Here is a 24,858-nt window from a genome sequence, read left to right on the forward strand (position 1 = left end):
AGGAAAGACTGTTAAAACACAGATTCCCACCACACCTCAATCAAGCTTAATGTTGAAACACAGGTAAGCCCTTGTGGGGAACAGTCCATCTTCTCTCCCCCCAATAAGACTAAACAAACTGTCTTTCAAGCCAGCAAAGTAAGAGTGGGGTCTTTTTGCTGATTTAGCCAAGGACAGACTGGAACAGGCCCCTTGCTCTATTAGATAAGTCCACAACAAAAAAAAAAGAGGGTAAGGATTACGAATACTGGCAGAAAAATGGACAAAAGGTTAAAGACTTGGTGTATGAAAATTTTAGGCAAATACAATTCTTCATTAACAATGCTCCTTATTAAAGTATGTAAACTTGAAGGACCTTTTCAAGTGAAGAACCTGGGAACAACTCCTGCTATGAGTTATAGCACTGTAGTCAATTTCCAGCAGGTGAACGTGATTGATTTTGACTGCCTCAAACATGCAAGTCTTACAAAGCTGAGGTTTGGGGTGTGTTGTGCTTTCTTTTTCTTTTTGGTAAGAGATTATAAAAACTTTCAGATTCTGTCAAACAGTAGTCATCAATAGCACTGCAAAATTGTTTCTAGGAAGAACGGGAACACACAGAACAATCTGCTGATACTCACTTGAAAGGCAGTCATCGATGTTGCTGTCACAGTCTCCCCCAGTGAAGCCAGGCCGACACTCACACAGGTAACTGCCTTGGATATTATGGCAGAGAGCATGATTTTTGCAGGGCTTTGAGAGACATTCATCAATATCCACTGTACATCTCTCCCCTGAAACACGGAGAGTCCAGAAGTCAGACCCCTCATCAGGCAATGGTGCAAAGGCTCAAAGCCAATACTGCTCAGCACGGGAAGTGCAGCGTGTTCCCATCCACTCACCTTCCCAGCCAGGGGCACACTGGCACGTGTAGCCTTCAGAGTCAGGAGATTCCTGGCAAATTCCCGAGTTCTCACAAGGATCAGGGGAACAAGGAGCAACCACTACCTGGCAGTTCACACCTGCAGAGCAGAAGGGGAGAGTAAGTCGCTAAGAGCTTGGTGCTTCTTGGAGGAAGGGAAAAAGAGGTTGGAAGTTCCGTGATTATTTCACACAGTACTCGACAGCATTTCCATATTTGAAAAACCTCCACAGATGGAAAAGGAGATCAGGGCACTCCTCGTGGGCCCAGAGGGTACAAGCAGACAGCCATAGCTGCTCCTTCAATTCCCAGTGCATTTATATATCTCAGCCTAACTTAAGCAAACTAAGCTGAGCTGCCACCAGGACATTTCTTAATGAGTCCAAACAAGGCTTAGGTACCGTCTTAGGTATTTTTCTACTGCATCATGTCTACATGAACTGGCAGTAGTTAAACTTCATATAACCATGACATTTCCCCTCTTGATTCATATTTACATGAAGTTTAATGAAAAGATTAAAAAAGCACTAGGGGTGCAATGAAGTGGAAAGGAAAAAGAGAACAGAAACTTCTCTCTGAATTTTCACCTTTGAATCCTTTCCTACAGGCACATCTATATCCATTCAACAGATCCTCACAAGTTCCTCCATTCTGGCATGGGTTTGATTTACATTCATTCCCTTCTGTTGAACAGAAATCTCCTATCCAGCCTGGGTCGCAGACACACTTGTACCTTTAAAGCAAAAACAGTAGCAATTTTAGAGCATCCTGAAGTAACTTTTCTACCAGTTTCTCCTGCAGATTACTTTTGGAGAGAAAACCAGAAGACTTATATTTAGGAAAGCCCTACATTATGTTTAGATTGCTTACCCCAGCTGTATAGACCTGAAAATACTGAAAATAACCCTCCCTTGAAACCACACTTCCCTCTGCTATGGTTTTCACAAAGTGCTCAGTCAACCAGCAATATGTTTCTGCTTTGATAAGACCATCTCAACGCATTTAAACAAAGACAGAAAGAAACTATTAAAAAAAAAAATTGGAGAGGAACAATGGGTTCCAAAGATAACTAGAGTGATTTAATACAAAGTAGTGGTTACAAATGAAAACAGCTGGCTGGGAGCAGGAGCCATCTTCTCCATCATGTTTCAAAATCTGAAGTAGAGCAACACTCCACCCATATGATGTAGAATCAAAGACTTGGTGAATCATCCTGGACTCAGGCCACACAAGGCACACGCTGGCCTCCCTCCCCGTCATGCAAAGAGGACTTACTTTATCTGGCACTGAGTGTAAGGTGTACATGGGGATTAACAGGGATGCAGGTGACAGATGATAGCCAAGATGAACCAAAATATTGGTTTTCCAAGCTTACATGGAGGCTGAAATAGCAATACAGGCAGCCTTCCTGCCAGCTCCAGGGAAAGTGCTAAATCTTGCCCCATGAGCTACCCGCAGTGGTAAATCACTTCCTTGCCCAAGTGCTGACAACACTTTCCAGGATGCAGCACACATCTGGGAGCCACTGCTGTTCCACATACAGTTGGAACGTTTCACAAACACAAGCCCTACCTCCTCAAACCTGTGGAATCCACTGTCCCTGATTTATCATTACCAAAAAAGGGGTCTGATTAAGGCTCCTGAAATCAGCATTTCGTCTTCCTGGATAGGAAGATTCAGAAGCAACTACTGCCATCAAAATAGCCAGAAAGAGCTTTCCTTTTTTCCCCTCAGGCATGCAACAGTGTGACTAAAGCTGACAAAATCTCAGCCTTGGATAAACTGTTCTAAACCAAATACTGTTTTGTCTCCTAGTGTCAAAAGCTGTCTGCCTGTTCCTTAATACAGAGCACTTGGGCAGCAAGAACAGCAGTAGCCACAGACAGGCTCCATGCTCAACATTCTAGAATTTGAGGGAATAGGTTGCTGCTGCTCCACAAAGACTCAATTTGGAACCACTTATTTGTTTTAATCACATTCACTCTACTCACTTGAATTGCCAAAGCCTCTTATAGACTGTGGCAATCTGTGCTACACACCCATGCAAAGACAGCAAAGAATACAAAGCAGGGCAAAAAGCTATGTTGGAACAGTATGGACTGCAGCTGGTGACTAGAGGTCCACACTCTGATTCTGTTTTGGGCAGCAGATAAATCTGGATCCCAACCTGAGAAATTAGAGAAAAATCAGAAACCTCAGGTCAAGATGGAACTCTGGGAGGCAGAGCAAAAATAACCCGAAGTACAGAAGGCAGAAGGTGAGTTTCATGTGACAGTAAGTACTTACCCACTAGCAATATGTGTGCAGTTGCCATGTACACAGGGATTACTAAGGCAGCCATCAGCCTGTGCCTGACAGTGAGGATGATGGTAGCCTTCAGGACACACACACCGGTAGCCATTGACTTCGTTTATACATGTCCCACCATTATGACAGGGGTTGGATGTGCACTCATCAATGTCCACATTGCAACGTGGGCCTTGGGAAAAAAAAGAACATTGCTAAGTAGTATTTCTTGCAATAACATTTGCTTTGCCTGTCTGTGAGGACATTCACACTGAGACACAAGTCAGTAAAGCCAATGCAGCGCGACAGATCTTGCATGCCTACATGCTTTAGCTGAAGTCAAGAGAAGCACTTTTGAAAGATGCAGCACTTTCCTGTGCCTGGAAAACAGCACTCACACTCAAAAAGTACTTACAAACCATTCAAAAATCTCAACGGAAGTCCACTAAAAATCACCAGTTCACTCATTAAGAAGGCAAAAATCACTCAACTGTATCATGCTTGGAACAAACCTCTTGAGCTTCAGTTGTCACAGCCCTGATCTTCTGCTTTGAAAGTACCTACCCTTTGAACAAGCAACACTGCCACACTGTCTGCAGTGAATACAGTTCTTGTGGTTTATTGTGCAAAAGAGACTCTAAAAAACACCATTTCCTGTTTTGCCTGCCTCTGATTACGACTGCAAGATCCTTGAAGCAGTGACCATAAGATCTTGTGAGGCTGGAAAGCCAAACAAAGTGAATGTTGCAGTAAGCTGAAAGCATTTTTAATGTAAAGAAAGGACAAAGTAACAAGACCTCACATGAGCCAGCTCTTTCAATACATGGAATATGCCAATTCATCATATTACTGAATTATTTTAACAGCAAAACAAATGAGAAGTCCAGTAGGATAACAAATATGGTACACCAGTAACAAAGAAGAGTGAAAGGCAAGAGTAATCAGGATCATGCCTCTTCCTTTTCTGAGTACTGAAGAGTACCACCAGGCCAGAGCCAAAGGAAGGAAGGAATGTCAGAAGTTCAGAATAATGCCAAGAAAAAAGTAGAAGACATATGAAACCTCTTAGTGCTGTTTCTAATGCGTTTCAGATCAATTCTAATTAGAATCATTCCGTAATAAGCAGTAACAAACATAATTAGAAAACTGTTATATACAGTACCAACTGTCTTACAACAATTATTTTATGAATGTATATTACCCTACATGGCTCAAAACAGATTAAGTCCATTATAAACAGTGTTGAGACATGCTTTAGTCATCAGAAATAGTCCTGATGTAGATCTTTACCTCTAAGCACATATTCAAAGGTGTCTAAAAGCTCTTTTTCAGCCCTCCTTTTACTGTATTAGGTAAGTCTTTTTAAATTAAAAAGGCAACAGAACAGACCACACTATGAAATAGAAGTACTGAAAAAAAAGCAGGTTATTCAGTTGGAGACAAGTGTGGAGAGCAGCTCATTAAAACACTGAGTTAATGCTTTGCTTTCAGAGAAAGAAAAATACTGTTCATGGTCAAATCCCAAGGTACTGTCCAATCAAACACCTCTCTACATTATCCACAATCTCTTTGTCCCTGCAAAGAAGCTGTAAATAATAAACCAAAATCACATGGGTTTATTTGTTATAAAACCAAGAACCATGAATTGGGTGTCATTACCTAACAAGAATGGCATTTCATAGCCCAGATTAGGCCATTCTTCTGCTTGGGAGAACTTGCTGTAATATAAAACTCTGAGATTCAAAGATTAGAAGGATTTACCAAGATACTAACTGAATCCCTTGCAGTCAGTATGCAAAGAGCAGCTTGTTTAGCTACCTGGATAACTATCTTCAAAACAACTCCAAGCTACCAGGTAGCTGACTTACCTGTAAATCCAGGTTTGCAAGCACAATTGTAGCGATTAATGCCATCAATACAGTCCCCATGAACACACGGGTTACTTGCACAATCATCAAAGTTATTTTCACAGTTCACTCCTGAAAAAAACCATAGAGGAATAAGGAGGCTAAATCTTACAAAGAGGACAACAAACGCTTTCCCAGAAATAGCAAAATTAAGAATCCCAAATGCTTCCAAGTTACACTTGCACTGGTGCAACTTAAACAGGTGATGCACTCACTGAGAAATGTTACCTGGGTGCTGACTGTGACCCTGAACTTGTGCTACATGTTTAAACAAAAAAAGAGTGAACTATTTTAAACACCATGCCTTTTTTTATGCATGCTTGAATTTTGGAAGTCAAGAAGAGGTAAATTCTTCCAAGACCAGATGCAGTACCAGTGAGGTACAAACACCGCAAAATTCAGCAAGGTGAAAATTATACTCTCCTATAAGAAGCTTATCTCTGTATGGAAATCTAGCACACACTGGAGCACACATAAGAAACAATTAAATGCTTGAATTCTCTTAGAATCCACTCCTTCCACCTGTGCTTTATGTACCTGAAGTGCCAAGCAAACAGTTGCACTGGTAGCCATTCACCAAATCAATGCAGCGCCCTTGATGCTGGCAAGGATTGCTGTGGCATTCATCTATCTGCTCACTGCAGATGGCACCCATGTAGCCAGGGTTGCAGACACACATGTATGAATCAATTCCATCTTGGCATTCCCCGTGGTGGCAAGGATCAGGGTCACAGTTGTTGATATTCTCCTCACACAGAGGGCCAGTAAAACCTAAAGAAAAATCAGGTACAGGAGTAATTAAGAAGCTAACTGGCATGATGCTGCAGTGAATATAATGCAAGTATGGAAAGAATCGTATCAAGAATCAGCAAAGCGACAGACAGCAAAAAGGGTAACTGGGCATCTCAACTGCTGCCTGTTTTCCAGCCTGGAAAACAACCGTCTTCTGCTCCTCACAGCATTACAGAACATCTTGCATGGAGAATCCTGGCCTTGGAAGTGGTCACCTTCAGGAAATTCAGAACAGTACCGATGAGAGCAAATGCGTGAATCTCCATGAGAAATCTCCCATCAGTAAAAGTTATCTGAAGGCACTCTCTTGTCATCATTTCCTCTACACAATACCAGGGGGGTTGACTTTTTTAGTATGAGAAATTACTGCAAAGATACTGCAGAAACCTTCCCAAGGGAACTCTCTTGGCTCATGTCAAAGCTTCTGCAGCTCTGCTTATGGAAAAGTTTCTTGCCCCTCTCATTGGGGAACCTTTCAGTAACTCCATTCAAGCAACCAAATGCAAATGTATGAAAGACTGCATGCAACCTCTGCAGTTAGGAGCAATGAAACAAGCAGCAATTTAGCCTGTTTCATTCTGCTTCAGCTGGGAAACATCCTGAGCAACAGAGGACAGAACCTATTCACCAGAAGGGCTAAAACAACAGTTCAGGAAGCTAAGAGCAGCAGAAATCTCCCTCAAGAGCCCTGTTTTCCATGACAGAGCAGAACTACATGAAACAGGGACAATTTCAAATAAATGTTTTTCAGAGATGAGGTTTTGCAGCAACGGCTCAGGCTGCCTTCCTGTAGCTGAAGATTAGGGAGGGTAGAACTTCAAATTTCAGACACCAACTGGAGACTGATACAAACCAGGCTGCAGGGAATTTCAACAGCTGAAGAGTGATTCTCACCTGAGTATTATAAGTGGATAACAGGCTCCCCATTTTTCATACAGGTTTGTGGTTATTTCTCTGGTCAAACATACCAGGTGACGGCTAACAATTCCAAGTTCTGCGAACGTATGCATGGATGAATGGGTGTGGAAGTAGGTGGGAGAGGGAAGGGAAGCTAGTTAGAGAGATGGATATAAAAAGATGTTAGGGAAGGAAGAAATACAAACCAGTAAGAGGACAAACAGTGGGGGAGAGAGAGGGGAAAGAAAAAAAGAAAAAAAAAAGAAGACGGAGGCAAAGAAAAGAGGAAAGACCTAAGACAACTCAACAAAAGAAAAGCCATGATCTACCACTGGGGAGGAGAAGTGGAATAATGCCAGAAGGGAAAGAAAAGACAAAAAGCAAGCAGTAAATAGAGCTATCTGTACAGCATTTGGCCAAACATTTTGCAGTTTACAATCACTTGGGCAGCTGATGATTATCATTTCAGGGAACACACATCACTCAAAATAGGAGATTAATAGAGCAAGAAACATACTCAAACTTCATTCTCCAGTAACTGACCTGCCTCAATGATGAATTTCACATTTCAGTCTTATAGAAGGCTGTCAATATTAAATATAACACTTAGCATACATTCACTCACAAAATTATCACCTTGCCTCCTATTGTAGCTCAACTGAACCACTTAAAGATCATACATATATGTATTTCTCAATCTCTTAACTGATCATACCTTATTGAGTTATTTCCCTCTTGGCAGCCAAGAGGCAGACTAGAAAAAAACACTTTAATATAGAACACAAGAATCCCTCAGGACAGAAAAAAGCCCTAGTGCAGAGACACTCCCATTTTCAGCCAAAATACTACCCAAGGATTTCAGTAAGAACAGCTGCTCAGTAATGTACATTTGGTTGCTTTCAGCATGTTTCTTGAAAATGCTCCATACACCATGTGTCTTCATGGAAGCATTAGTCATCCCTCTTCATCTGGGAAACCCAGGACTTTTGTACTGAGGTGATTCCAGCAGTTTAGTGCCCAAATTCAGACAAGTTCATCTCCTCACCTTGTCCTCCACTACACAAACCAGAAACCTTTTAGGTCCCAAGCTCTTGGTGAATGAAGGCAACCAGACCACACAGCAGCTTGAGAAAGACAGTTTCCAAGCTTGGAGAATTGAGCTTTTTATTCTTCTAGCAAGTGTCAGCTTATTCTGTCAAAAGCACTAATCATAGACTCATCCTGATTGAAAAAGACCTTGAAGATCATCAAGTCCAACCATAACCTAAACCTAATGAAAAGGAGAGTTTTGACACCAATAATTATTCCCCTCCTGGTCTAAACTACTGCATTCCTCTACTTGCAACAGATTCCTATTTCTTCAGGCATTTTGGGTGTGTGTGAAAACCTCAGGGAAGAATTTTTTAGGCTAATCTCTGCTATATTCTGTACAGTGCAGAATAAATTAGTGAAGTTGAATTTGCCTTAGCAATTTGATTACTGGAATGATTCAAAATGAAAAAAAAAAAAAAATAAAAATTACACATCAGTTTACCCAACCTAACAGCACATTTCTGGGACAAATGTAGCTCCAGGAACTTCCCAGTTGGAAGAATCAAAGCATTCCATGCCTGAATCTGCATCATGAGGATTGTGTAAGACACCATTAACTGAAAGCAACCAAAAGCCATTCCTTCCTGAGAGTTAGAGTTCAACAGCTCTGAACTGCCCATACCCTCTTATTTGACCAGATGTAAACATTAAGGTAAAACATCTACATCACTCCTGGAGGTCTGAAGATAAGAAAATACCATAAATTAAACCTGATGCTTCCAAATGTGTAATTAACCAAGCAGTAAAGGAATTCACTGCATTCAAAAAAACCACCTCAGTTCTGTCCACAGCTCTGTCAAAATTTCTGTACGATGTGTGACAAATCATTTTAGCTACATTCTGGCAGGCAGCTACTGTGTGGTATCCCTTCCAGTGGAGGAAGCATTACTGCATTTGAATCTTCCAATTTTCACATAAAATAGGCTGACACAACAGAAATCAGAGTACACAGTAGTACTGCTCTATCCATCTCTTGTTCTTCAACTGTGTCCTAACTATATCATCCGACTTGGAAGAAAGAAAGGTGAGCAACAGAGAAAAGGCTTCACACTGCTGTTTTTCCACTTGTGGATTCCATAGTCATGACAGAAGGAGCTGTCATCTTCTGGGAAGCAAAAGATGGGGCCAAAAGGAGAAACCAGAACTCCCATCAATTGTGAACTTCCTGTTGTCACAGGGGAAAGGCTTTCTGTACTTCAATACTATTCTCTGCTGCAAAGGAGTAGACAGAGCTTAGCAACAAACAAGCAGCATTTCAGAAGAGGAAAGACAGAAAGAATGCTGACACTTCTTTGACCATCCCTGTACGTGTTTAGGTTACAGGTAAACTCCAGTCCAGGGGCTCTGAACACAAGACTAACCTGTGGCACACTGGCACTCATAGCCGTTGGGATGGTCGATACATTTGGCTCCGTTGAGACAGGGTGTGCTGGAGCAGTCATCGATATCGATCTGACACACGGCACCACTGAATCCTGAAGGGCAGGAACAAGGTGAGACCCAGAAGTAATATGAAGCCCTTAATCTAAACAGCTGCACTGCCAGGAGTGATTGATTAGCATATTCTTAAAGCCACCCAAATATAAGCTCAGTAAATCTAAACTCAATGGCATCATTAAGCACACACACCACACCCTAGCTGGATTGGTTCCTCATCCAAACCAACTGGCCAAAACATGGTTTCTATCCTCCAGGTCAAAGGAGCCTCAGCATGAAAACTGTCAGTGGTAAGTCAAACAGAAACAAAGCAGATGAAGCACAAGTGGTGTCCACCACTGGACAGCATGCCTGTCTCTAAAACTGAGGTATAAAACACCAAGAAAAGCTTTCAAGTAATCAAAACAAGTAATTTGAAACAAAACAATCATTATGACTAAAGCCTTTAGACTAGAATTACTACAGCTGTGAGGAATGTGGTACAATACAGAACTGTGATCTTTCAACACATTTCTTGAAACAGATAATGAACTTGCAACACGTTATGTCAAATAATGCAGATCCTTAGGGACTTCAAGACAAAAAAACAATAACAAAAAACAAAAGGGAAGTCAGAACATCATGAGCCAATAAGAAGAGACGCAGACCAGGCTTTTGTGAAGTATATTCTGAACTTGAAACTTTTAGTAAGCCAGCAGGAAAACAAGTGATATTTACCGTATAACTAACAGTGATCCCTCAGCTCAGCACTTGTTCTTCTTTTCTGAAATGGAGACCTAATCAAAGACCCCTTCCTCACACAAGCAATGCAAACTATAATGATGCAAAAATGGCTTCTGCCTAAAAACCTCAGAAAGACAAAATGCACACAGAGGCTCCAATTTTTAAAATGTATTTAGAATTACTCATCTATGTTAATCACAATAATAGTTCATGCTGCTGACTACCCTTCAACATGAGATGTGCAAGTCTGTGTTTCTCAACACTTACATTCAGTTACAGGCACAATCCTACTGCAACCAATACATGTCTATTCTTATTTACCAGTGTTGGCAACTCACTCATTCAAAGCAGAGGCTGCACTAAGACAATAGAAACACACCACCTGCAATTTCTCACTGGTTATCTCTGCTGTTCTTGGTAAGGAAAAGCCTTCAGAAGTACTTACCAGGAGGACAGACACAGAGGAAGCGGTTGACTTTATCAAGACACTCTCCATTGTTCACACAGGGATTACTTAAACATTCATCAATATCTTCTTCACAGTGAACACCTTTAAAACCTGATTTAAAAAAAAACAAACAACACAAAAAACACAGTAAAGAAGAGGTGATTGAAGGCCTTAGAAAGTGCCCTTGAAAGTGCAACTGCCTCTTACACCAGCACTGACAGTCTAAGCCTAGTTTCATTGCAAGTTTGCAGTTTGGACCAAACCTACGAGGCAAGAATATGCACCAAAGGTTAAGAAGGGATGCTGAATGTGTGTTTTTCACTGTTGTTGAATGTGTTCACTAAATCAGCAGTAACAGGAGAAGTTTGTGCTGAATTCTCATCTAAAGTTTTCTTCCACTTGATGAGAAGGGTTATCTCTGGAAGAGATCAATATATCTGGGTATGCACCAATATAAGGTTAAAAGTAAAGCAACAAAAACAGCAGATATTTTTAGCTGGAGGCTTTTTAACTAATGACACAGTAAATAAAAAACACTAAGAAGAGTGAAAGACTTGGGACTGCAGTCCCACTTTTCAAAACAGATTAGGTATCAATACAAACTCCTTCTAGCTTTCATGGTATCAGCTGATCTCCTGCAGGGGTCACAATTCTTTCATTATCTTTAATAAGACTGTGCTACTGGCAACTTGCACCCTCTTCTTTTTTTACCACTTTCTACCAGAAAGCAAAATAGCAGACTACATAGGTCTTTGGTTTGCTGGACACGTACATTTTACAAGTACAATTTCAGTAAAGTTATTCTTTTTACAGTTAATTCCTCAGGGCAGTGGGAGTTTGCATCATTTGAGGTAATTTAAGCAGAAAAAAAACCCCAAACGCTGTTATCCAGAATCATCATCCACATATCTCAAAATTCAGTGACTCTTAAATGTTTGCTCCTGCTTTGCTCTCACAAACCTAAGTTTCTGCACATGCACTTTACGAGGTGCACCAACAAATCTGTTCACATATACTCCATCTCAGAATGCTAACTTCCTTGGCTGATGTAGAAATGGGTTTCCTTCTCAGTCCTCTAGCTGCCTTCTCCCTCCCCCACACAAATGCCAAGTCCTCCTGGTTGGTGCTGCCACAGCAAGCTCTTTCTCACCAGTTCCCTCTCACCATTTCATGTAGCCTCACCCTTTGCAAGGTTGTGTTCCACCTCAGCAGAGCTGGCAACCCTCCCTGTGCTTTGCCTTCTGAATTTTTCATTTGGTGGAAACCCTGTCTTTGTGAGAAACTCCCCTCACCTGGCATACAGAGACAGGTGAATCCTCCAATTTTATCCAGGCAGGTGGCATCATTTTGGCATGGATTTGAATGACATTCATTGATGTCCATCTCACAGCGAGGTCCTGTGTAGCCCTTCAAGCACTCACAGTGGAAAGAGCCTTCGGTGTTTACGCATTTCCCAGCATGTTCACATGGATTGCTGTTTGCTGCAAGAAGAACACAAAGGTGTGTGTCAAAACCTCTCCTCAGAGCAAAGAAAGACACAGCATTCTTTATTAGTCGTGGTCTTTTCCAGTGGTCATTCCTTTCTGGAGAGTAATACTGGGGAAAGACTGTTCACCTGGGGAAAGGCTACTGTGATTGAAGAGAATATGTGGCAGTTACTTGCCTGTCAGAAGTGAAAAGAAATATTTTTTTCATTACCAATGGACCAAAAGACCAACTCTGGTCTGTATTACTAATGACAGTTCTTAAGAGGAGAGTATCGAGTGGCAGGGATTACAGAATTGATGATGCTTTCAAGGTCTTATCTCTAGATCATCTTTTACATTTACTTCACCTCAGAGGCTGACAAGATACTGCCAGAGCAACAAAAGAACCAAGCTAGTCTCCTTTGTGTGCTTCCAAATTGGAACAGCACTCTTGTCTAAGGCAAACCAAGGGACAAAATTCAAAGAAGTGCTTCTATCCAATACTTCCTGAGTGCTGGTGAGATAGTACCTTCACACATCACACTCTGGAAGCATGAACTAGCACTCACAAAACTAAGTCTGTGAGAGTCCAGCTAATCCCCAAAGCATCACAACAGCACAATATCAGAGAACTACGGCTCTAAGAGCCCACGTGGTCACCAGTCTTGGAAAGCACTCAAAAGTTCCAGCCATATTCTGCTGTCAAACTGCCTTGATGTATTTCTACTAAGGCAAGAGCTGAACCAATTCCCACACAAGCTGTGGTGGTTTTGTTGTACTCTGCAGTTCTAGGGGTCACCTTAATTATTGCATCTCTTTGCGTGCACTCCTCGCACAATGCCAAAAGCTCTCCTGCATAATGGAGAATAGTTAGGCATCTCAATATTTTTCCTATTACAAAGGCTAACAGTTCACACATGCACAGTTCTTCTGACCCAGCCCTTTGCCCCAAGTCTCACACAAGATTTAAAGTCCATCTAAAGACACTGAAATGGAAGAGGGAGAGGAGGAAAGGAATTGCACTTATGTTGAGAAGCTATGACAAAACGCGCATTCTTGCCCCCACTAGTTCATAAAACAAACAACCCAACTCCCTGTTCATGCAGTCACAAAGAGCAAACAGAAACTTACCCATTGCACATTCGTCCACATCTTCAGTGCAGTCTGCTCCTTTATGGCCTTGGGGACAGGTGCAGATATAGTGTCCATTCACAGGATTGGTATCACACAGAGCACCCTTCTGGCATGGATTGCTAACACATGCATCATCCAAGTGGCAGAGAAGACCTAGAGGAGGATATGAGGGTTCATTCAAAAAAAGTGACATGTAGCAGTCAAACCATAAGTTACACACTCAAATTCTCCATCTTGATATTAGTAATAGAGATTTCCATAGCCAGAAGCTTGAAGAATTTCTTACAGGCTTCAACCATAAAATCCCTGTAGTAGTCTACTACATACTTATAAAACATATGTAGACACAGATTCTGTGACTTCAAGGTGTCTCCAGGACTTCAGGAGGGGTACAAGGGCTTACAGTTTCCAAACTCTCCTCCTTGCAACAGTTAACTAGCTCTTCTCTCTAACCAACACAATGATTTTTCTGACAGCTGAAAACACAGGTACACATGAAATTCACTTTCTTATATCAGATACGACTTGTATCTCTGGGTAGCAGTTAGGAGACCTTCACATTTTTACCTATCCTACAACAGCAAATTTTTCACTATACCAGTACAGGCATCCCTACTCACATAAAAAATATCTGAAGTTGCCTTCTAGACTTTTAAGTATATTTATCATAAGTGGCACAGAGCAAGTTACCCTCGTGTATAACTTCTCAAGCAAATACAGGTCCTGCTAAGTGCTAGAAAAAGATCTGCCTTCCTTGCAATCTAAACTGCAATAAGTTTGTCTTCCAGCCTAATACAAATACTTCTTTGTCTTGAGCTACAGAGGTTTGAAAGGTCTTTACTTGAGGACAGCATGGTTCCTTTTGTTCTTCCTGGTTTGGTCACAAAGTGTGTAAAATAAACACACCACATTAAGCAAATGCGTAAACTTCAGGAATTATCTTCTATTGAGTACCAGACCTGTGTACATTTTCTGTCCTTACCTGCCTTTCCTTCGGGACAAATGCATGAGAAAGAAGCCACTCGATCAATGCAAGTAGACCCATTAGCACAGGAGGCAGTGAAGCAATCATCAATGTTCTTGCTGCAGTCGTCCCCGCTCCAACCATTGACACAGACACAGGCGTAGCCTCCGTTGTGGTTGGTGCAGGTGCCTCCATTCTGACAAGCATTGGGCTGGAGTTGACATTCATCAACATCTTCAGTGCAAAACTGGCCTGATGCACAGAAAGAAAAAAGTTTAATGCAAGTTCAGACACAAGAAGCTTCTTGAACAGACAGCATAACAAAGGGAAACAGCACAGTCCAACTTGATCACCGCTTCTTATTTCTAGGATATTCAACCCTGAGAGCTTCCAAAACACTGTCATCAGATTAGGCAAAGACAACTAAAATCCCTAAATGACCCCAAAGTAAGAGCTGAACTGCAAATAACTTTAAACAGGCACAGCAGGAGAGGCAGCAGGCAGCCTGCAGTGTGTGAAGATACCTCTGTGAGGATGTGAGAAGCGGAAAGAATGAAGCCCTGCCTGCGGAGCAGCCAGAGGGATGAACAAGAGAGAACATGGCCTCACAAGAAACTCTCTGCCAAAGCACTGTCAACAGGCCAGCAGCAAAGTAACTCTTGTCAGGGGAACTTAATTCTTTCCTATACAATTATGCAATTAATATTACTTAATGAGGAAGAATAGAATTCTTCAGACTCCTCTATCTAAAATACTCCATTTTCTTCTCCCAAGTATTTCCACAGACAATCACAAATAGGTCAGGTTCCTTGTTTGCTGGTTGTTTTTTTTTGTTTTGGTTTGGGTGGTTTTTTTGCTTGTTTTCAACAGATGAAACCTAATGGCTAAGGACAAGCTAATTTCTTCCCATACACGTGCCACCACAGAGTACTGGTCACAGTCCACAATCTTCCTTTTGATAAATTATTTCTCTCCATTCCGTTACTCTGGCAACTCTCTCACACTGAAGAAACGTTTGGGTTTTTTTCTTAAGCTTCCTTTTGCTTTTACCACCCTTCCTAAAACATTGATATGATGTACATAGCACCAGAAGATTGACTTTTATCAGAGAATAAAATGAGATTTGCTTGATGTGCCTGGGTTTTTTTGCCCCCCTCCAGCTGACACCACCACCTCCCTCACTAACTTGCAACAGCTTCCACAATTTGGGTCAAGACTATTAAGTAACCACATTGCTACTACAGAGATCCTCCCATTTGACATCTTCAGCTACTGTATCAGCTGCACACTTATAATTTGCCTGGAATTCCCGCCATACTCCAAGAACAAGAAATTCAAGAGCAGGCCACAGATCTTCCCCGCCAATTTGCCTGGGCTCTGGTTTGCACAGGTTTGCCCATTTATAAATACTTATTAGATGTTGCTTAACAATCATCTTGTTTATTAATGGCCCAGAAATTATGATGCATGTGCACACACATCCTCCTCCAACTGAAACATTTATTGTTGGCAGGAACATAAAAACGTCCAGTCTTCACCCTCTACTATAGTAAAATCATAATTCCTTTTGTTTTCAAACTACTTAAATATATCTTAGCCTTTGATCCTGTGGGCTCTGGATTTTTTTTCCTTAGTGGTAAAGAAATACAATTATTTTTTTAAAAGTTGCACAACTGACTTTGCTCTGTGCATGTGTTCCTTTCTCCAGCAGGGCTACTTCAAAACAAGGATTTTATCACTTGACAAAAGCGTAATACTATTTTAACAGAAAGAATAATTATAATAGAGATTTCAGAATTAATCCTCACTTCCCAGCTTACCTAGTAAAACATTTTTGGGGAAATCTAACACTTCATATTGTTATCTGCAAAACACAGTTCTCTACACAGTATGAAAAAACAAAACCATTCATTTGTCATAATAGAAGTAATTTGTTCATTAGCTTTCGATATTGGCTTATCAGTAACCAAACTGAAAAGAGTCAGTTATCTCAGACTGGTTCCCAGTAGTCGTGCATATCTCACAGCTCAACACAACTGACTTCCTTTAAAAAAAATAAATGTAACCAAGATGGTATTTGCTTATTATAGAAGTGATTTGCCTTCTCTTCTTGGAGGGGGCCCAACCCAGATCAAAGAACACACTCTCTGAGGAACACTCAGCCGTACACAATTGTTGTGCAGACACGACCTTGCAGCATTTACATTCTCCTTGTGGCTGCAGCCAATTGAAAGTCGGAGCTGAAGCTGCCACACCACTCTGGATTGGTACACCTCTCTCAAAATCACTTCAGAACTCCTGAAATACAACATTTTGTGGGGGTTTTTTGGTGGATTGAGATGGGAGGGGGTGTGTGTTTGTAGTTTGTTTTTTTGTTGTTGTTGTTTTGGTTTTTTTTAAGCAAAGATGAGCAAACTACTCCCTCATACAAATCCTCTGGGTTTGTTTTTTAATACTTGTATTTCAAGTGTCACCAGTAAGATCAACACTTTAGGACTTTTTTTTTTTCCCTGACACTTATTCTCCACTTACAGAAAGGACAGTGCCAAGTGACATCCCTCATGTGCTTGCAATAACCCTAAGTCTTAGGCTGTTGCATATTTCCACAGCCCTAAACTAAAACAAACTTTTAAAAGGTAAACCAACGTCTTCACAAGAGGAGAATAAAGCAAAGTTCTTCAAGCAATTCAACTGTAATTCAAAAACATACCATGTTTGAGTTCCTTAAATTTGATCTTCACTTCTCAGATTTCTAATGCTCTTTTTGCAGCTACCAGATCACAATGGTATTTGTGTTTAATTACGAATATGAATCAAACACAGCTCCATCTTAATGCAGTTTGTTTTAAAAACAAAGGAAATTCAACTCAATATATGAGGGGTGTAAGTGAGTAATTAACTATTGCATTTTACTATTGGATATTTTAATGAAAAAAACTTGTTCTTTATTGAAGCTGTAATTGAAATCCAGACTCAAATAACTTCTGGGCAAAACACACAAATCAAAAGCAACATAAGGCAAGCAGAGCATATGAATCTAACCACACTCATAAGTGCTCAGTCTCATCACCATCAGGCAATATAAATGTAATCGTTTCTGAAAGAATTTGGAACCATGTTTTAAATATTACGAATCCAGACCAAAGCCCAAGGCCTTAATTTCTTAACTGGAGTTGGTGAGCTGGCAAGAATGCAAAGCAATTTCAAGGTCACTGAAAATGTTTGAGACCTTATTGTTGAAGTGAGGCTTGAGTGACTTGGAAATGCACTCTGTAGCCCAAAGTCTCCAGAAGAGAGAAATAAAGGGTTTTTTTCTAGGCAGATTGGTTTGGGTTTTTTAGATACCAAATGATTGCTTATATAGCAGTTTTGAACCTTTAGGTGTTACCAACATGGGATTACTGCCCTCCCTCAAAGCAGCACCATCACTTGATTCTTAGTGGGACTGCAGGATGGGCACAGCCTCTCATCCTCCCAAAAGGGCTGGTCTGCCCTCAGCAGAGACTTCAACTCCTTGTGCAAATGAGAGTAATATAGATTCGTATTTTTGGCAGGTGCTGCAAAGAAAATGCTTGATGCTTCTATTCCTAACTAGCTAGATGTTCAATGTAGTCTGTCTTGGGATCTTCCTGAATGACTTTTCCACACCAGAGTCACAAATCTCAGTGTCTGACATAAACCAGGATTCAATTCTAAAACTTCTCAATTAATAGCCTGTACAAGACTTCTCTCTGTCAGGTTAGTTAGGTATATTTAAATCAGTAAGGCAAAAGATCTCTGAAACAGTGATGCTTGGACTTAATTGTAACTGAACCAAGTATATTTATTTGCTGACGTGTGGCTGGGAAGCCTGTTTTCTGCTTCTTGAAGAGCTTTAGGAAGAATCAAGTCTTTCATTCACAGAACTGAAATTCAACTTTCAAGTGCAGTACACACATCTTCATGCTTGAATGCCACAATCACTTCAGCTAAACATTAATTCATTTAGCTGGAATTTTTGTTAGGTATTTCTTTTCTTCTGCTCATGATAGTTTCAGTTCCATTTCTAAAATAAACATAGTAAATATGGGGTGATCACTAACTGGATAATATTTTAATGGAAATGTAGAAGCACATGTGTAAGAACAACAAGGAAAGACAAGTTACTCCAAGATGATAATAAAAGTCCAACCTGACCTTGATATTTGCAGAGCCTGGGAAATCAGCAAAAATGCCGACTCAGGTTCTAAATGACCTTGTACAAAGTAAACAGCAAGTCCATGTGGTATTTCAAAATGGAAAACTAGAAGTAGAAAAAGGGAACAGTCTTTGACTCTTAGCACTTTTTGCCCACTATGAAACCATGTTACTTCCCGCATATTTCCCCTCAGAAAATCTATGTGGAGTACGACAGACGTTTTCTGCTTTGATTACTCCCATTTTCAGACCAGCAGGAACTGGACTCCAGGAGCTCCTCTTTAGGCAGACACAGGACGCAGTGTTGGTTCAAGGCCCCTCAAGTAGATGTACTAGATTTCACTGATGAGGAACAGCCAGTCCCTCTCCTAGAGGTCTTTATGTTAAAAAAGAAAAAAATAAAGTCTGATTTACAAAGGTAAGGCAGATTGCACTCATTTTATTTGCTGCCCTACACTGAGACAGAAGAGCATTTGCTTGAGCAAATAAGAAACCAGAACAGTCACCCTGGGAAGCAGCAACAAATGCCTCCAAAAGCTGATCCTAGCAAACCGAAGTCTTTGCATAAATTCCAATCCCAAAACAGGAAACTGCACTGATCCTACAGCTGAGTCCAGGGACCTTCAGTCAGTTCAATCAGAGGTCTTTGTCTTTGGCAGAGCAGACTTTCCAAAATGGAGAAGTTTTATTGGCCTCTTAATAGGTCTCCAGCAGGAAAGACTGCTGATGCACAGCTGGAATATCAGAGGCCAAAGCTACAGAGGAGATCTCACATTCAATTAACGCACTAAAAACATTTTCTAAGACAAAGCATTCCAATGCTTTCCTGTGCCTTGAAAAAAAAATCAGTTCCTTGAAAACTGAGCTGGGAGGAGACAGGAACATCCATTTCTCTCAAAGCCATGACCAGCACAGTACTGAACTCAGATTGAACTGGAAGTCAGGAGATCTGAAAAGTTTAGTGATACTGAAAGGAAAAGAGAAAGCAGCAAGAATCACAAACTGGTCCTCAAGGTCCTAAGAGACTCACTGGGAGAGGAACATCAGGTTTCAGTAAGTCCTTATGCCCCCATCCTCTCAGTACCTCACCAGAAGTTTGTCACTTATCTCAGACTAGTGCTCCAGTACAAAGGGAAGAGCTCATTTGAAAGGGCTAGCTGGGAAGCTATGAACCAGACCTAAACAAAGTTTCTGAAAAAGCAATTTAATTCACAAAGTATTTAAAAGATTATTGTACAATTTCTAAATTATACCAGTGTAGCTAAGGAAAACATGGCTCATTAGAACTGTTTACATTTTTTCTCCAAGTTTCAAAGGACTACAAAGTGAGAAGGTGAACAGCATCTTATCAAGACTCAAGAACAGGCTAAGAGATAAGAACCAGTGTTTGTATAAAAGACAGAATCTAATTGTGGTGTAAGGTTAGCAGTGCAATTTCCTCCCCTCTCTAACCACCTCTGTGTGCATTCAGGATGTTGGTTGGCAGGCCACATATGGCTGAGGAAGGACATTTCTCTGCCCAGGTTTTTCTTGTAACACAAGGAAAATGTCTGCAGTGACCACAAAACCCAGTGCATGTTGGTCTATCAGGTCAAATCTCCACTTCCTCAAGTTGCTGTTTGGGTCTTCTAAGCAAATGGGAAAATAAAGGAAAAACTGCATGGAACCATCTGGCCTTCTACGAAAATGGTGTTTATGAAAAATACTGTAGTTCCCATGGCTTTGAATTGTGTATTTGTAAAAAAACATTCAGCTGATCTTTAACCCACAGAATTATCCATACTCCTTGAAAAAATGGAGTTACAATTAATGAATACATACAGGCAGTGGGGCATTTAACAGCCTAAAAGGAGATGAACAGTAGGCCCTGGTATCTAATAATGTCACATTTATATTATCCCAGAGGAAGCTAGAAAATTTCAGATAAACTCAACCAAGTGAAGTTGCTGGGCAGTGCAACAGCAGACAAGACTTGATGCACAAATGCCAAGTAAAATACATAGGCAAACAGACTTGTTGTAGAAGGTTTCAGTCACACACTCCTTGAGGAAAGACTTCAACTTCCCTGGAAGAGTTCAGTGGGGACTTCTGCTCAATCACAGCTTTAATTAACAAAATAAACATTACTGACAAGACATTTGACTACAAGGAAGAATAACTAATGCAAACAGTTGTTGTTGTGAAATAGCAATGGCAAAGACTCAGCCTGGAATATATTTTGCAAGGTTGAAGCCACCACCTCTAAGTAAAGACATTGAAAAGGGGTAGAGCCCAGAGTCTGACAGACCAATGAAGTGAAGAATTTTATAAGAGACTTAAAAGCAATTGGTACTGAAAAAGGGAGAAAGACCAATTATAAAAAGTATAATTCAACAGTTAGTGCAGGGAAGAGACAATGCATGATGCAGTTTACAGAAGGAAATATTTGATCGTTTATGTCATTTGCTCTGTCAACACAAGGTATCTCAAAGAACTTCAAACTTCCCTGAAAGAGGCAACACCTTTATACAGACAAGAACATCCAGAGCAATAAAGAGGTATTTATTGAAAGGGATCTCAAGTGTGATGGGCAGATAACATCCAAATTCCAGACCCCCCAACAAAGCCATCTCCACTGCTCACTACAGGCAATCAGATGAGTAAGACTGGTGCTTTTGGCTCCAGGGATGGCTCCAGGCACACATAGAATTCAATGTACTCCACTATTTACCTCTGCAAAAAGCGCCTCCTGTTGCACTTGTGTTTAGTAAAGGTCTTCCTTGCTTAACTATTACAGTAGTTTCCTCTGAAGAAAGGACTGAAGCTGAATATTTTTTCCCCTCACAGGAGTTTTATAAAAGACAAAATAAGCATTAAAGTCCTCAAAACAGGGCATCTTCCCCAGGACCTCACAGCATCTTTCTCCAATTTGAAATATAGAACTACAGAGCAGCAAAGCAGTAGCAGCCACTTCCAAACCCCAGGTGTTGGGTCTTCACTTTTGTTTTTAATAGATCTTCTGTATCTCGTGCAATGTCAACTGTCATCCAAGGTATCATAAAATTTAAGAGCTTAATATAGAATTTGAACAATCGAAGATGAATCTAACAATTGTAGCAAGCAGAGTAAACATCTGTGTTTATTTTAGGCTAATATGGTGGAGAAAAGAGTTTAATTTCATAACCACACTGGGAAGCATGTAGTGGAACTAATAGGCTTTTACAAGGGATTTTACAACCCCCAAATACAAAACTCTGGGCTTTAAGAGCCTTAACGCACGCCCTGATCCATTAAATACTGCCCTAAATCACTCCCCACAGACTACTGGGTAGAGAGGGCAGTCCTGACAGAGCTCTTCAGAGGCACTAATGCAAATGAACAGAACAAAATTCACTAAAAACTATTAGTGATGGACTAATGACAGACTGGTTTAATATGGCAGCAGTAGGTAAGATGACTGGGGACAGCCACAGGACAGAGAAGTAACCGAAAGGAAAAGCAGATCACCAAGCTACTCTCCATTTCACCCTTCTCTTTACCTCGTCTGGAAAATCCAGTGAATCAGGGAAATACCTAACAAGTGAAAAGATCTGCAAGGCAAAAACGTAACAGTTTGAGCCAAACCTTACAATAAAAGCCTCATGTTACTAAGCTATCTCAGCAAGCCATCTTTAGTAATTATCCAAAGACAAATCACCTCATTCCAAGTACAAGGGAAGGGACAGAAACAAGTCAGCTGCAGATAAAACAACTGTTACCCATTAGCCTGGTCTCACAGCGCACATCCTCCAACCCAGCCCCACCAGAGTGGTCTAGCCTATATTTGTTTTAGTGCCAAACACATGCAAGTTGAACTGAAAACTGAAAGACAGCTCCACAAGAGACTATTTGGCACATCTGATCGCAAAGAGTATTTCCTGGCCTGGAAAGTCACCAAAGGTACAAAGGAAGAGGCAAGCAGTGTGCTCTAAATTGGATGTTGTCATTCTGTCATCGCATCAGTTCAGCTGTTAACACCTCAGGTGTTTTATTACAGCTACCTTCTAGCCACAGCTTGGTGTTGGGAAACGGAAAGCAGCAGGAAACAAATGGGAGCTTGCGGTAGGTGTTGTAAAATCCATACAGGATAAAGTACTAACTACTGGTGTAACTTTCAATGCCTGTGAAATCAATCTGCTCTGTGCAACACTGGAATCAAGTGCCACAAGAGAAACAAACAACATCCAGGATAAAGTTTATGTCTGGTGCTTCAAATCATTTGTACACTCAAACTTGGGAGCTGCCAGGTCTGGAGCATGCCACGTGCTCCCTGCTCCCTTTGTATCTGCCAGTTCAAACATGAAAGAAGAAAAAGAATCATAATCCCTCTTGGCCTCTGTCAGAGAGCTGTCTCTTGGAGATACTACTGTAGTGACAGCAAATCACCAGCCGACTTGCCAAGTCTGGCATAGATGGATCTCAGCCAGTACCAAAGAGGCTACTATGCTTTTTAATAAGGTCTGGAAAGGCACCAGGAAGTCTACCAGTACTACACCACTGACAAAGATGACTGCACTTCTCATAGGAGTCTGACCCAGACTCCCTGAGCTAATAGCAAGGTAAAGACTGCTTTCTGCATGTTATGTATGCCCATGCCAGCCAGAATCAGAAAAGAATGCAACCCCAATAGCACCCTCTGGCACATAATACTTAATGGAAAGTAGCAAGGATATATATTTCATCCTACAGGAGACTAGCATGTTCAAGATTTATGCTCCATGCCATTTAGTGTCAGAGTTTGTTCCTTTAAATTTCAAGCCTGTAAGTATTGCAGCAAGGAAGTATTTTTGAACACTAAGTTTGTGTGACTTGTTACTGTATACTTTGTGATAGAGAAGCTGAGGAAAGTGTTATTTGGCAAAGAAAGTTCTAAAAAACAAAATACCAGGGCATATGATCTTACATTAAAATGTTAAACATTAGCCTTCCGATGTTTATCTTCCCTTCTTAGCAAAGAAGGGTCATGCCCACCCAGAATTTAAGGCTGGGATTTTGACAGAAAACTAGGGTAAGGAACAAATATTACTCTAATTAAATAGGAATTGAATCCATAACTCTCCTCTTTGAAAATTCCTGCTTAAAGCTCCACAGAAAAAGTAACCCTTGTGCTAGTGTTAAAGAGCATATTACCAAGCTAACAGATATTTTAATTAAAAAGCACAGCCCTGCAGCCTGAAGAGCTTTTCTGCTCAAGACAAACATTTGCTTCTTAAGCTACCTCCCAATGCTGGAGTTATTTGGTGGAGTCAGCTGTTAGCACACTGTGCTTCCCTTGAGACAAAGGTCTCCTAGATTTTAAAATATACAGTTCACTGGAGCCCCCTTTTCAGAAGAAAACAAAGCCAAAATAAATACAACTGCCAAGGGAGTCTCGCCTTCCCAGCCACAAGGGTAGAAATAATGAAAGGAGGTAAGCAGACCAAGGCAACAACTGAAGCACTACAGTGCAGGTCTTCCAAAACCCACTTGAATGTGGACACAGTGTAACCCCCAAACCCAAAGACTCATCCCACCACCCCTGATGCAGCACTTCAGGAGCAAACCATGCAAAGGACTTCACCCATGGAGGATACGAATCTTAATCTCTGCTTTGTGCCATTTCTGAAAGGTGGCTTGGGCAAATCACAGTTTCATGATGATCCTCTGAAACACTGCCAACTTTCCACAGTCAAAGCAGGAGTCCTTCTTAGCCAAGCAAAACAAAAGCATTTACAGCATTTCATATTGTTAATCACCTCAGTACTCAAATTCTCAAAGTCATCCCTTCTCGACACAAAGCTGTGTAGCTTAGATCAACAGAGTAAACAGGTGCATTTTAAACAAAGTCTTTACATGAACTGTAGTCTGGAACAACTGAGCAGCCTTTAAGTCCTCAGATGGTTTCACCATGTCCTGTGGAAGGACACACTAACCTTCCACACGACTTTACAGCCCCAGACTGCCATTGCTTCCTCTGCATCCGCTCACCCATGAGACCGCTCCGTGAATTTTAATTCCTGGTCCCACACAAGGGGGGGAAAAAAAAAAAAGCAAAAGCAGCTGAACAGGATTTTTTACTAGATTAGCGAGTTAAAGTGGTATACTCCAAGAAATACCAGAGCCAGCTCAGGGAAAAGGGTGGCTGGGAGCATGCAGAGGAGGTGAAGACACCTTCCTCCTCAGACAGCAGTGCCCATCAGCCTGGTTTAAACACTGCAGAACAGCACCATAAAGAAGAATCTTCACGTGGCACTGACACAAACCAGGATTTTTTGGCTAATCTCAACTCAAATTACACTTAAAACACCAAATTATCTGGCCTGCCATGCACAGAGGAATAGACTTCAGTCTTTCACAAGAACATCCTTATCTGTTTCCAAGAAAAGGTGAGTTTTATTACACATCTGCAACATTGTGCCTTGAAAGGACCCAGCAAACACTGGCTCTAACAAAGGATCAGCCTGGGACAGGATAAAGCCATCCTTAAACAAACAAAGAAATCAGTTAACATTCAGCAACAGGAAAGATCTGTGGCAGTTTCCCCAAAACACATCCAAGATTGTCTTGCCAGTTACAAATTTATGAGGCTGGCAATCATTATAGCCATATGAAATACAAGAACTTTGAAGGAAACAAAA

The 24,858-nt window shown here is 41.0% G+C and overlaps 1 protein-coding gene across 1 annotated transcript in view; it reads right to left on the reverse strand.

The window, feature by feature from the left end:
* NOTCH2 (notch 2) overlaps window positions 1-24,858 on the reverse strand; it is a 77,164-nt gene that overhangs the window by 28,093 nt on the left and 24,213 nt on the right. Inside the window, exons 6-16 of the mRNA XM_009999914.1 lie at window positions 14,066-14,299; window positions 13,081-13,236; window positions 11,776-11,964; window positions 10,481-10,594; window positions 9,237-9,350; window positions 5,632-5,865; window positions 5,056-5,166; window positions 3,188-3,380; window positions 1,489-1,634; window positions 882-1,001; window positions 621-773 (exon numbers count right to left, since the gene is read on the reverse strand). Of these exons, the coding sequence (XP_009998216.1) occupies window positions 621-773; window positions 882-1,001; window positions 1,489-1,634; window positions 3,188-3,380; window positions 5,056-5,166; window positions 5,632-5,865; window positions 9,237-9,350; window positions 10,481-10,594; window positions 11,776-11,964; window positions 13,081-13,236; window positions 14,066-14,299 (1,764 nt within the window). The remainder of the gene's footprint in view (window positions 1-620; window positions 774-881; window positions 1,002-1,488; window positions 1,635-3,187; window positions 3,381-5,055; window positions 5,167-5,631; window positions 5,866-9,236; window positions 9,351-10,480; window positions 10,595-11,775; window positions 11,965-13,080; window positions 13,237-14,065; window positions 14,300-24,858) is intronic.

Source organism: Chaetura pelagica, unplaced genomic scaffold (genome assembly GCF_000747805.2).
Source record: "Chaetura pelagica isolate M959 unplaced genomic scaffold, ChaPel_1.0 scaffold246, whole genome shotgun sequence".
NCBI lineage: Eukaryota > Metazoa > Chordata > Aves > Apodiformes > Apodidae > Chaetura > Chaetura pelagica.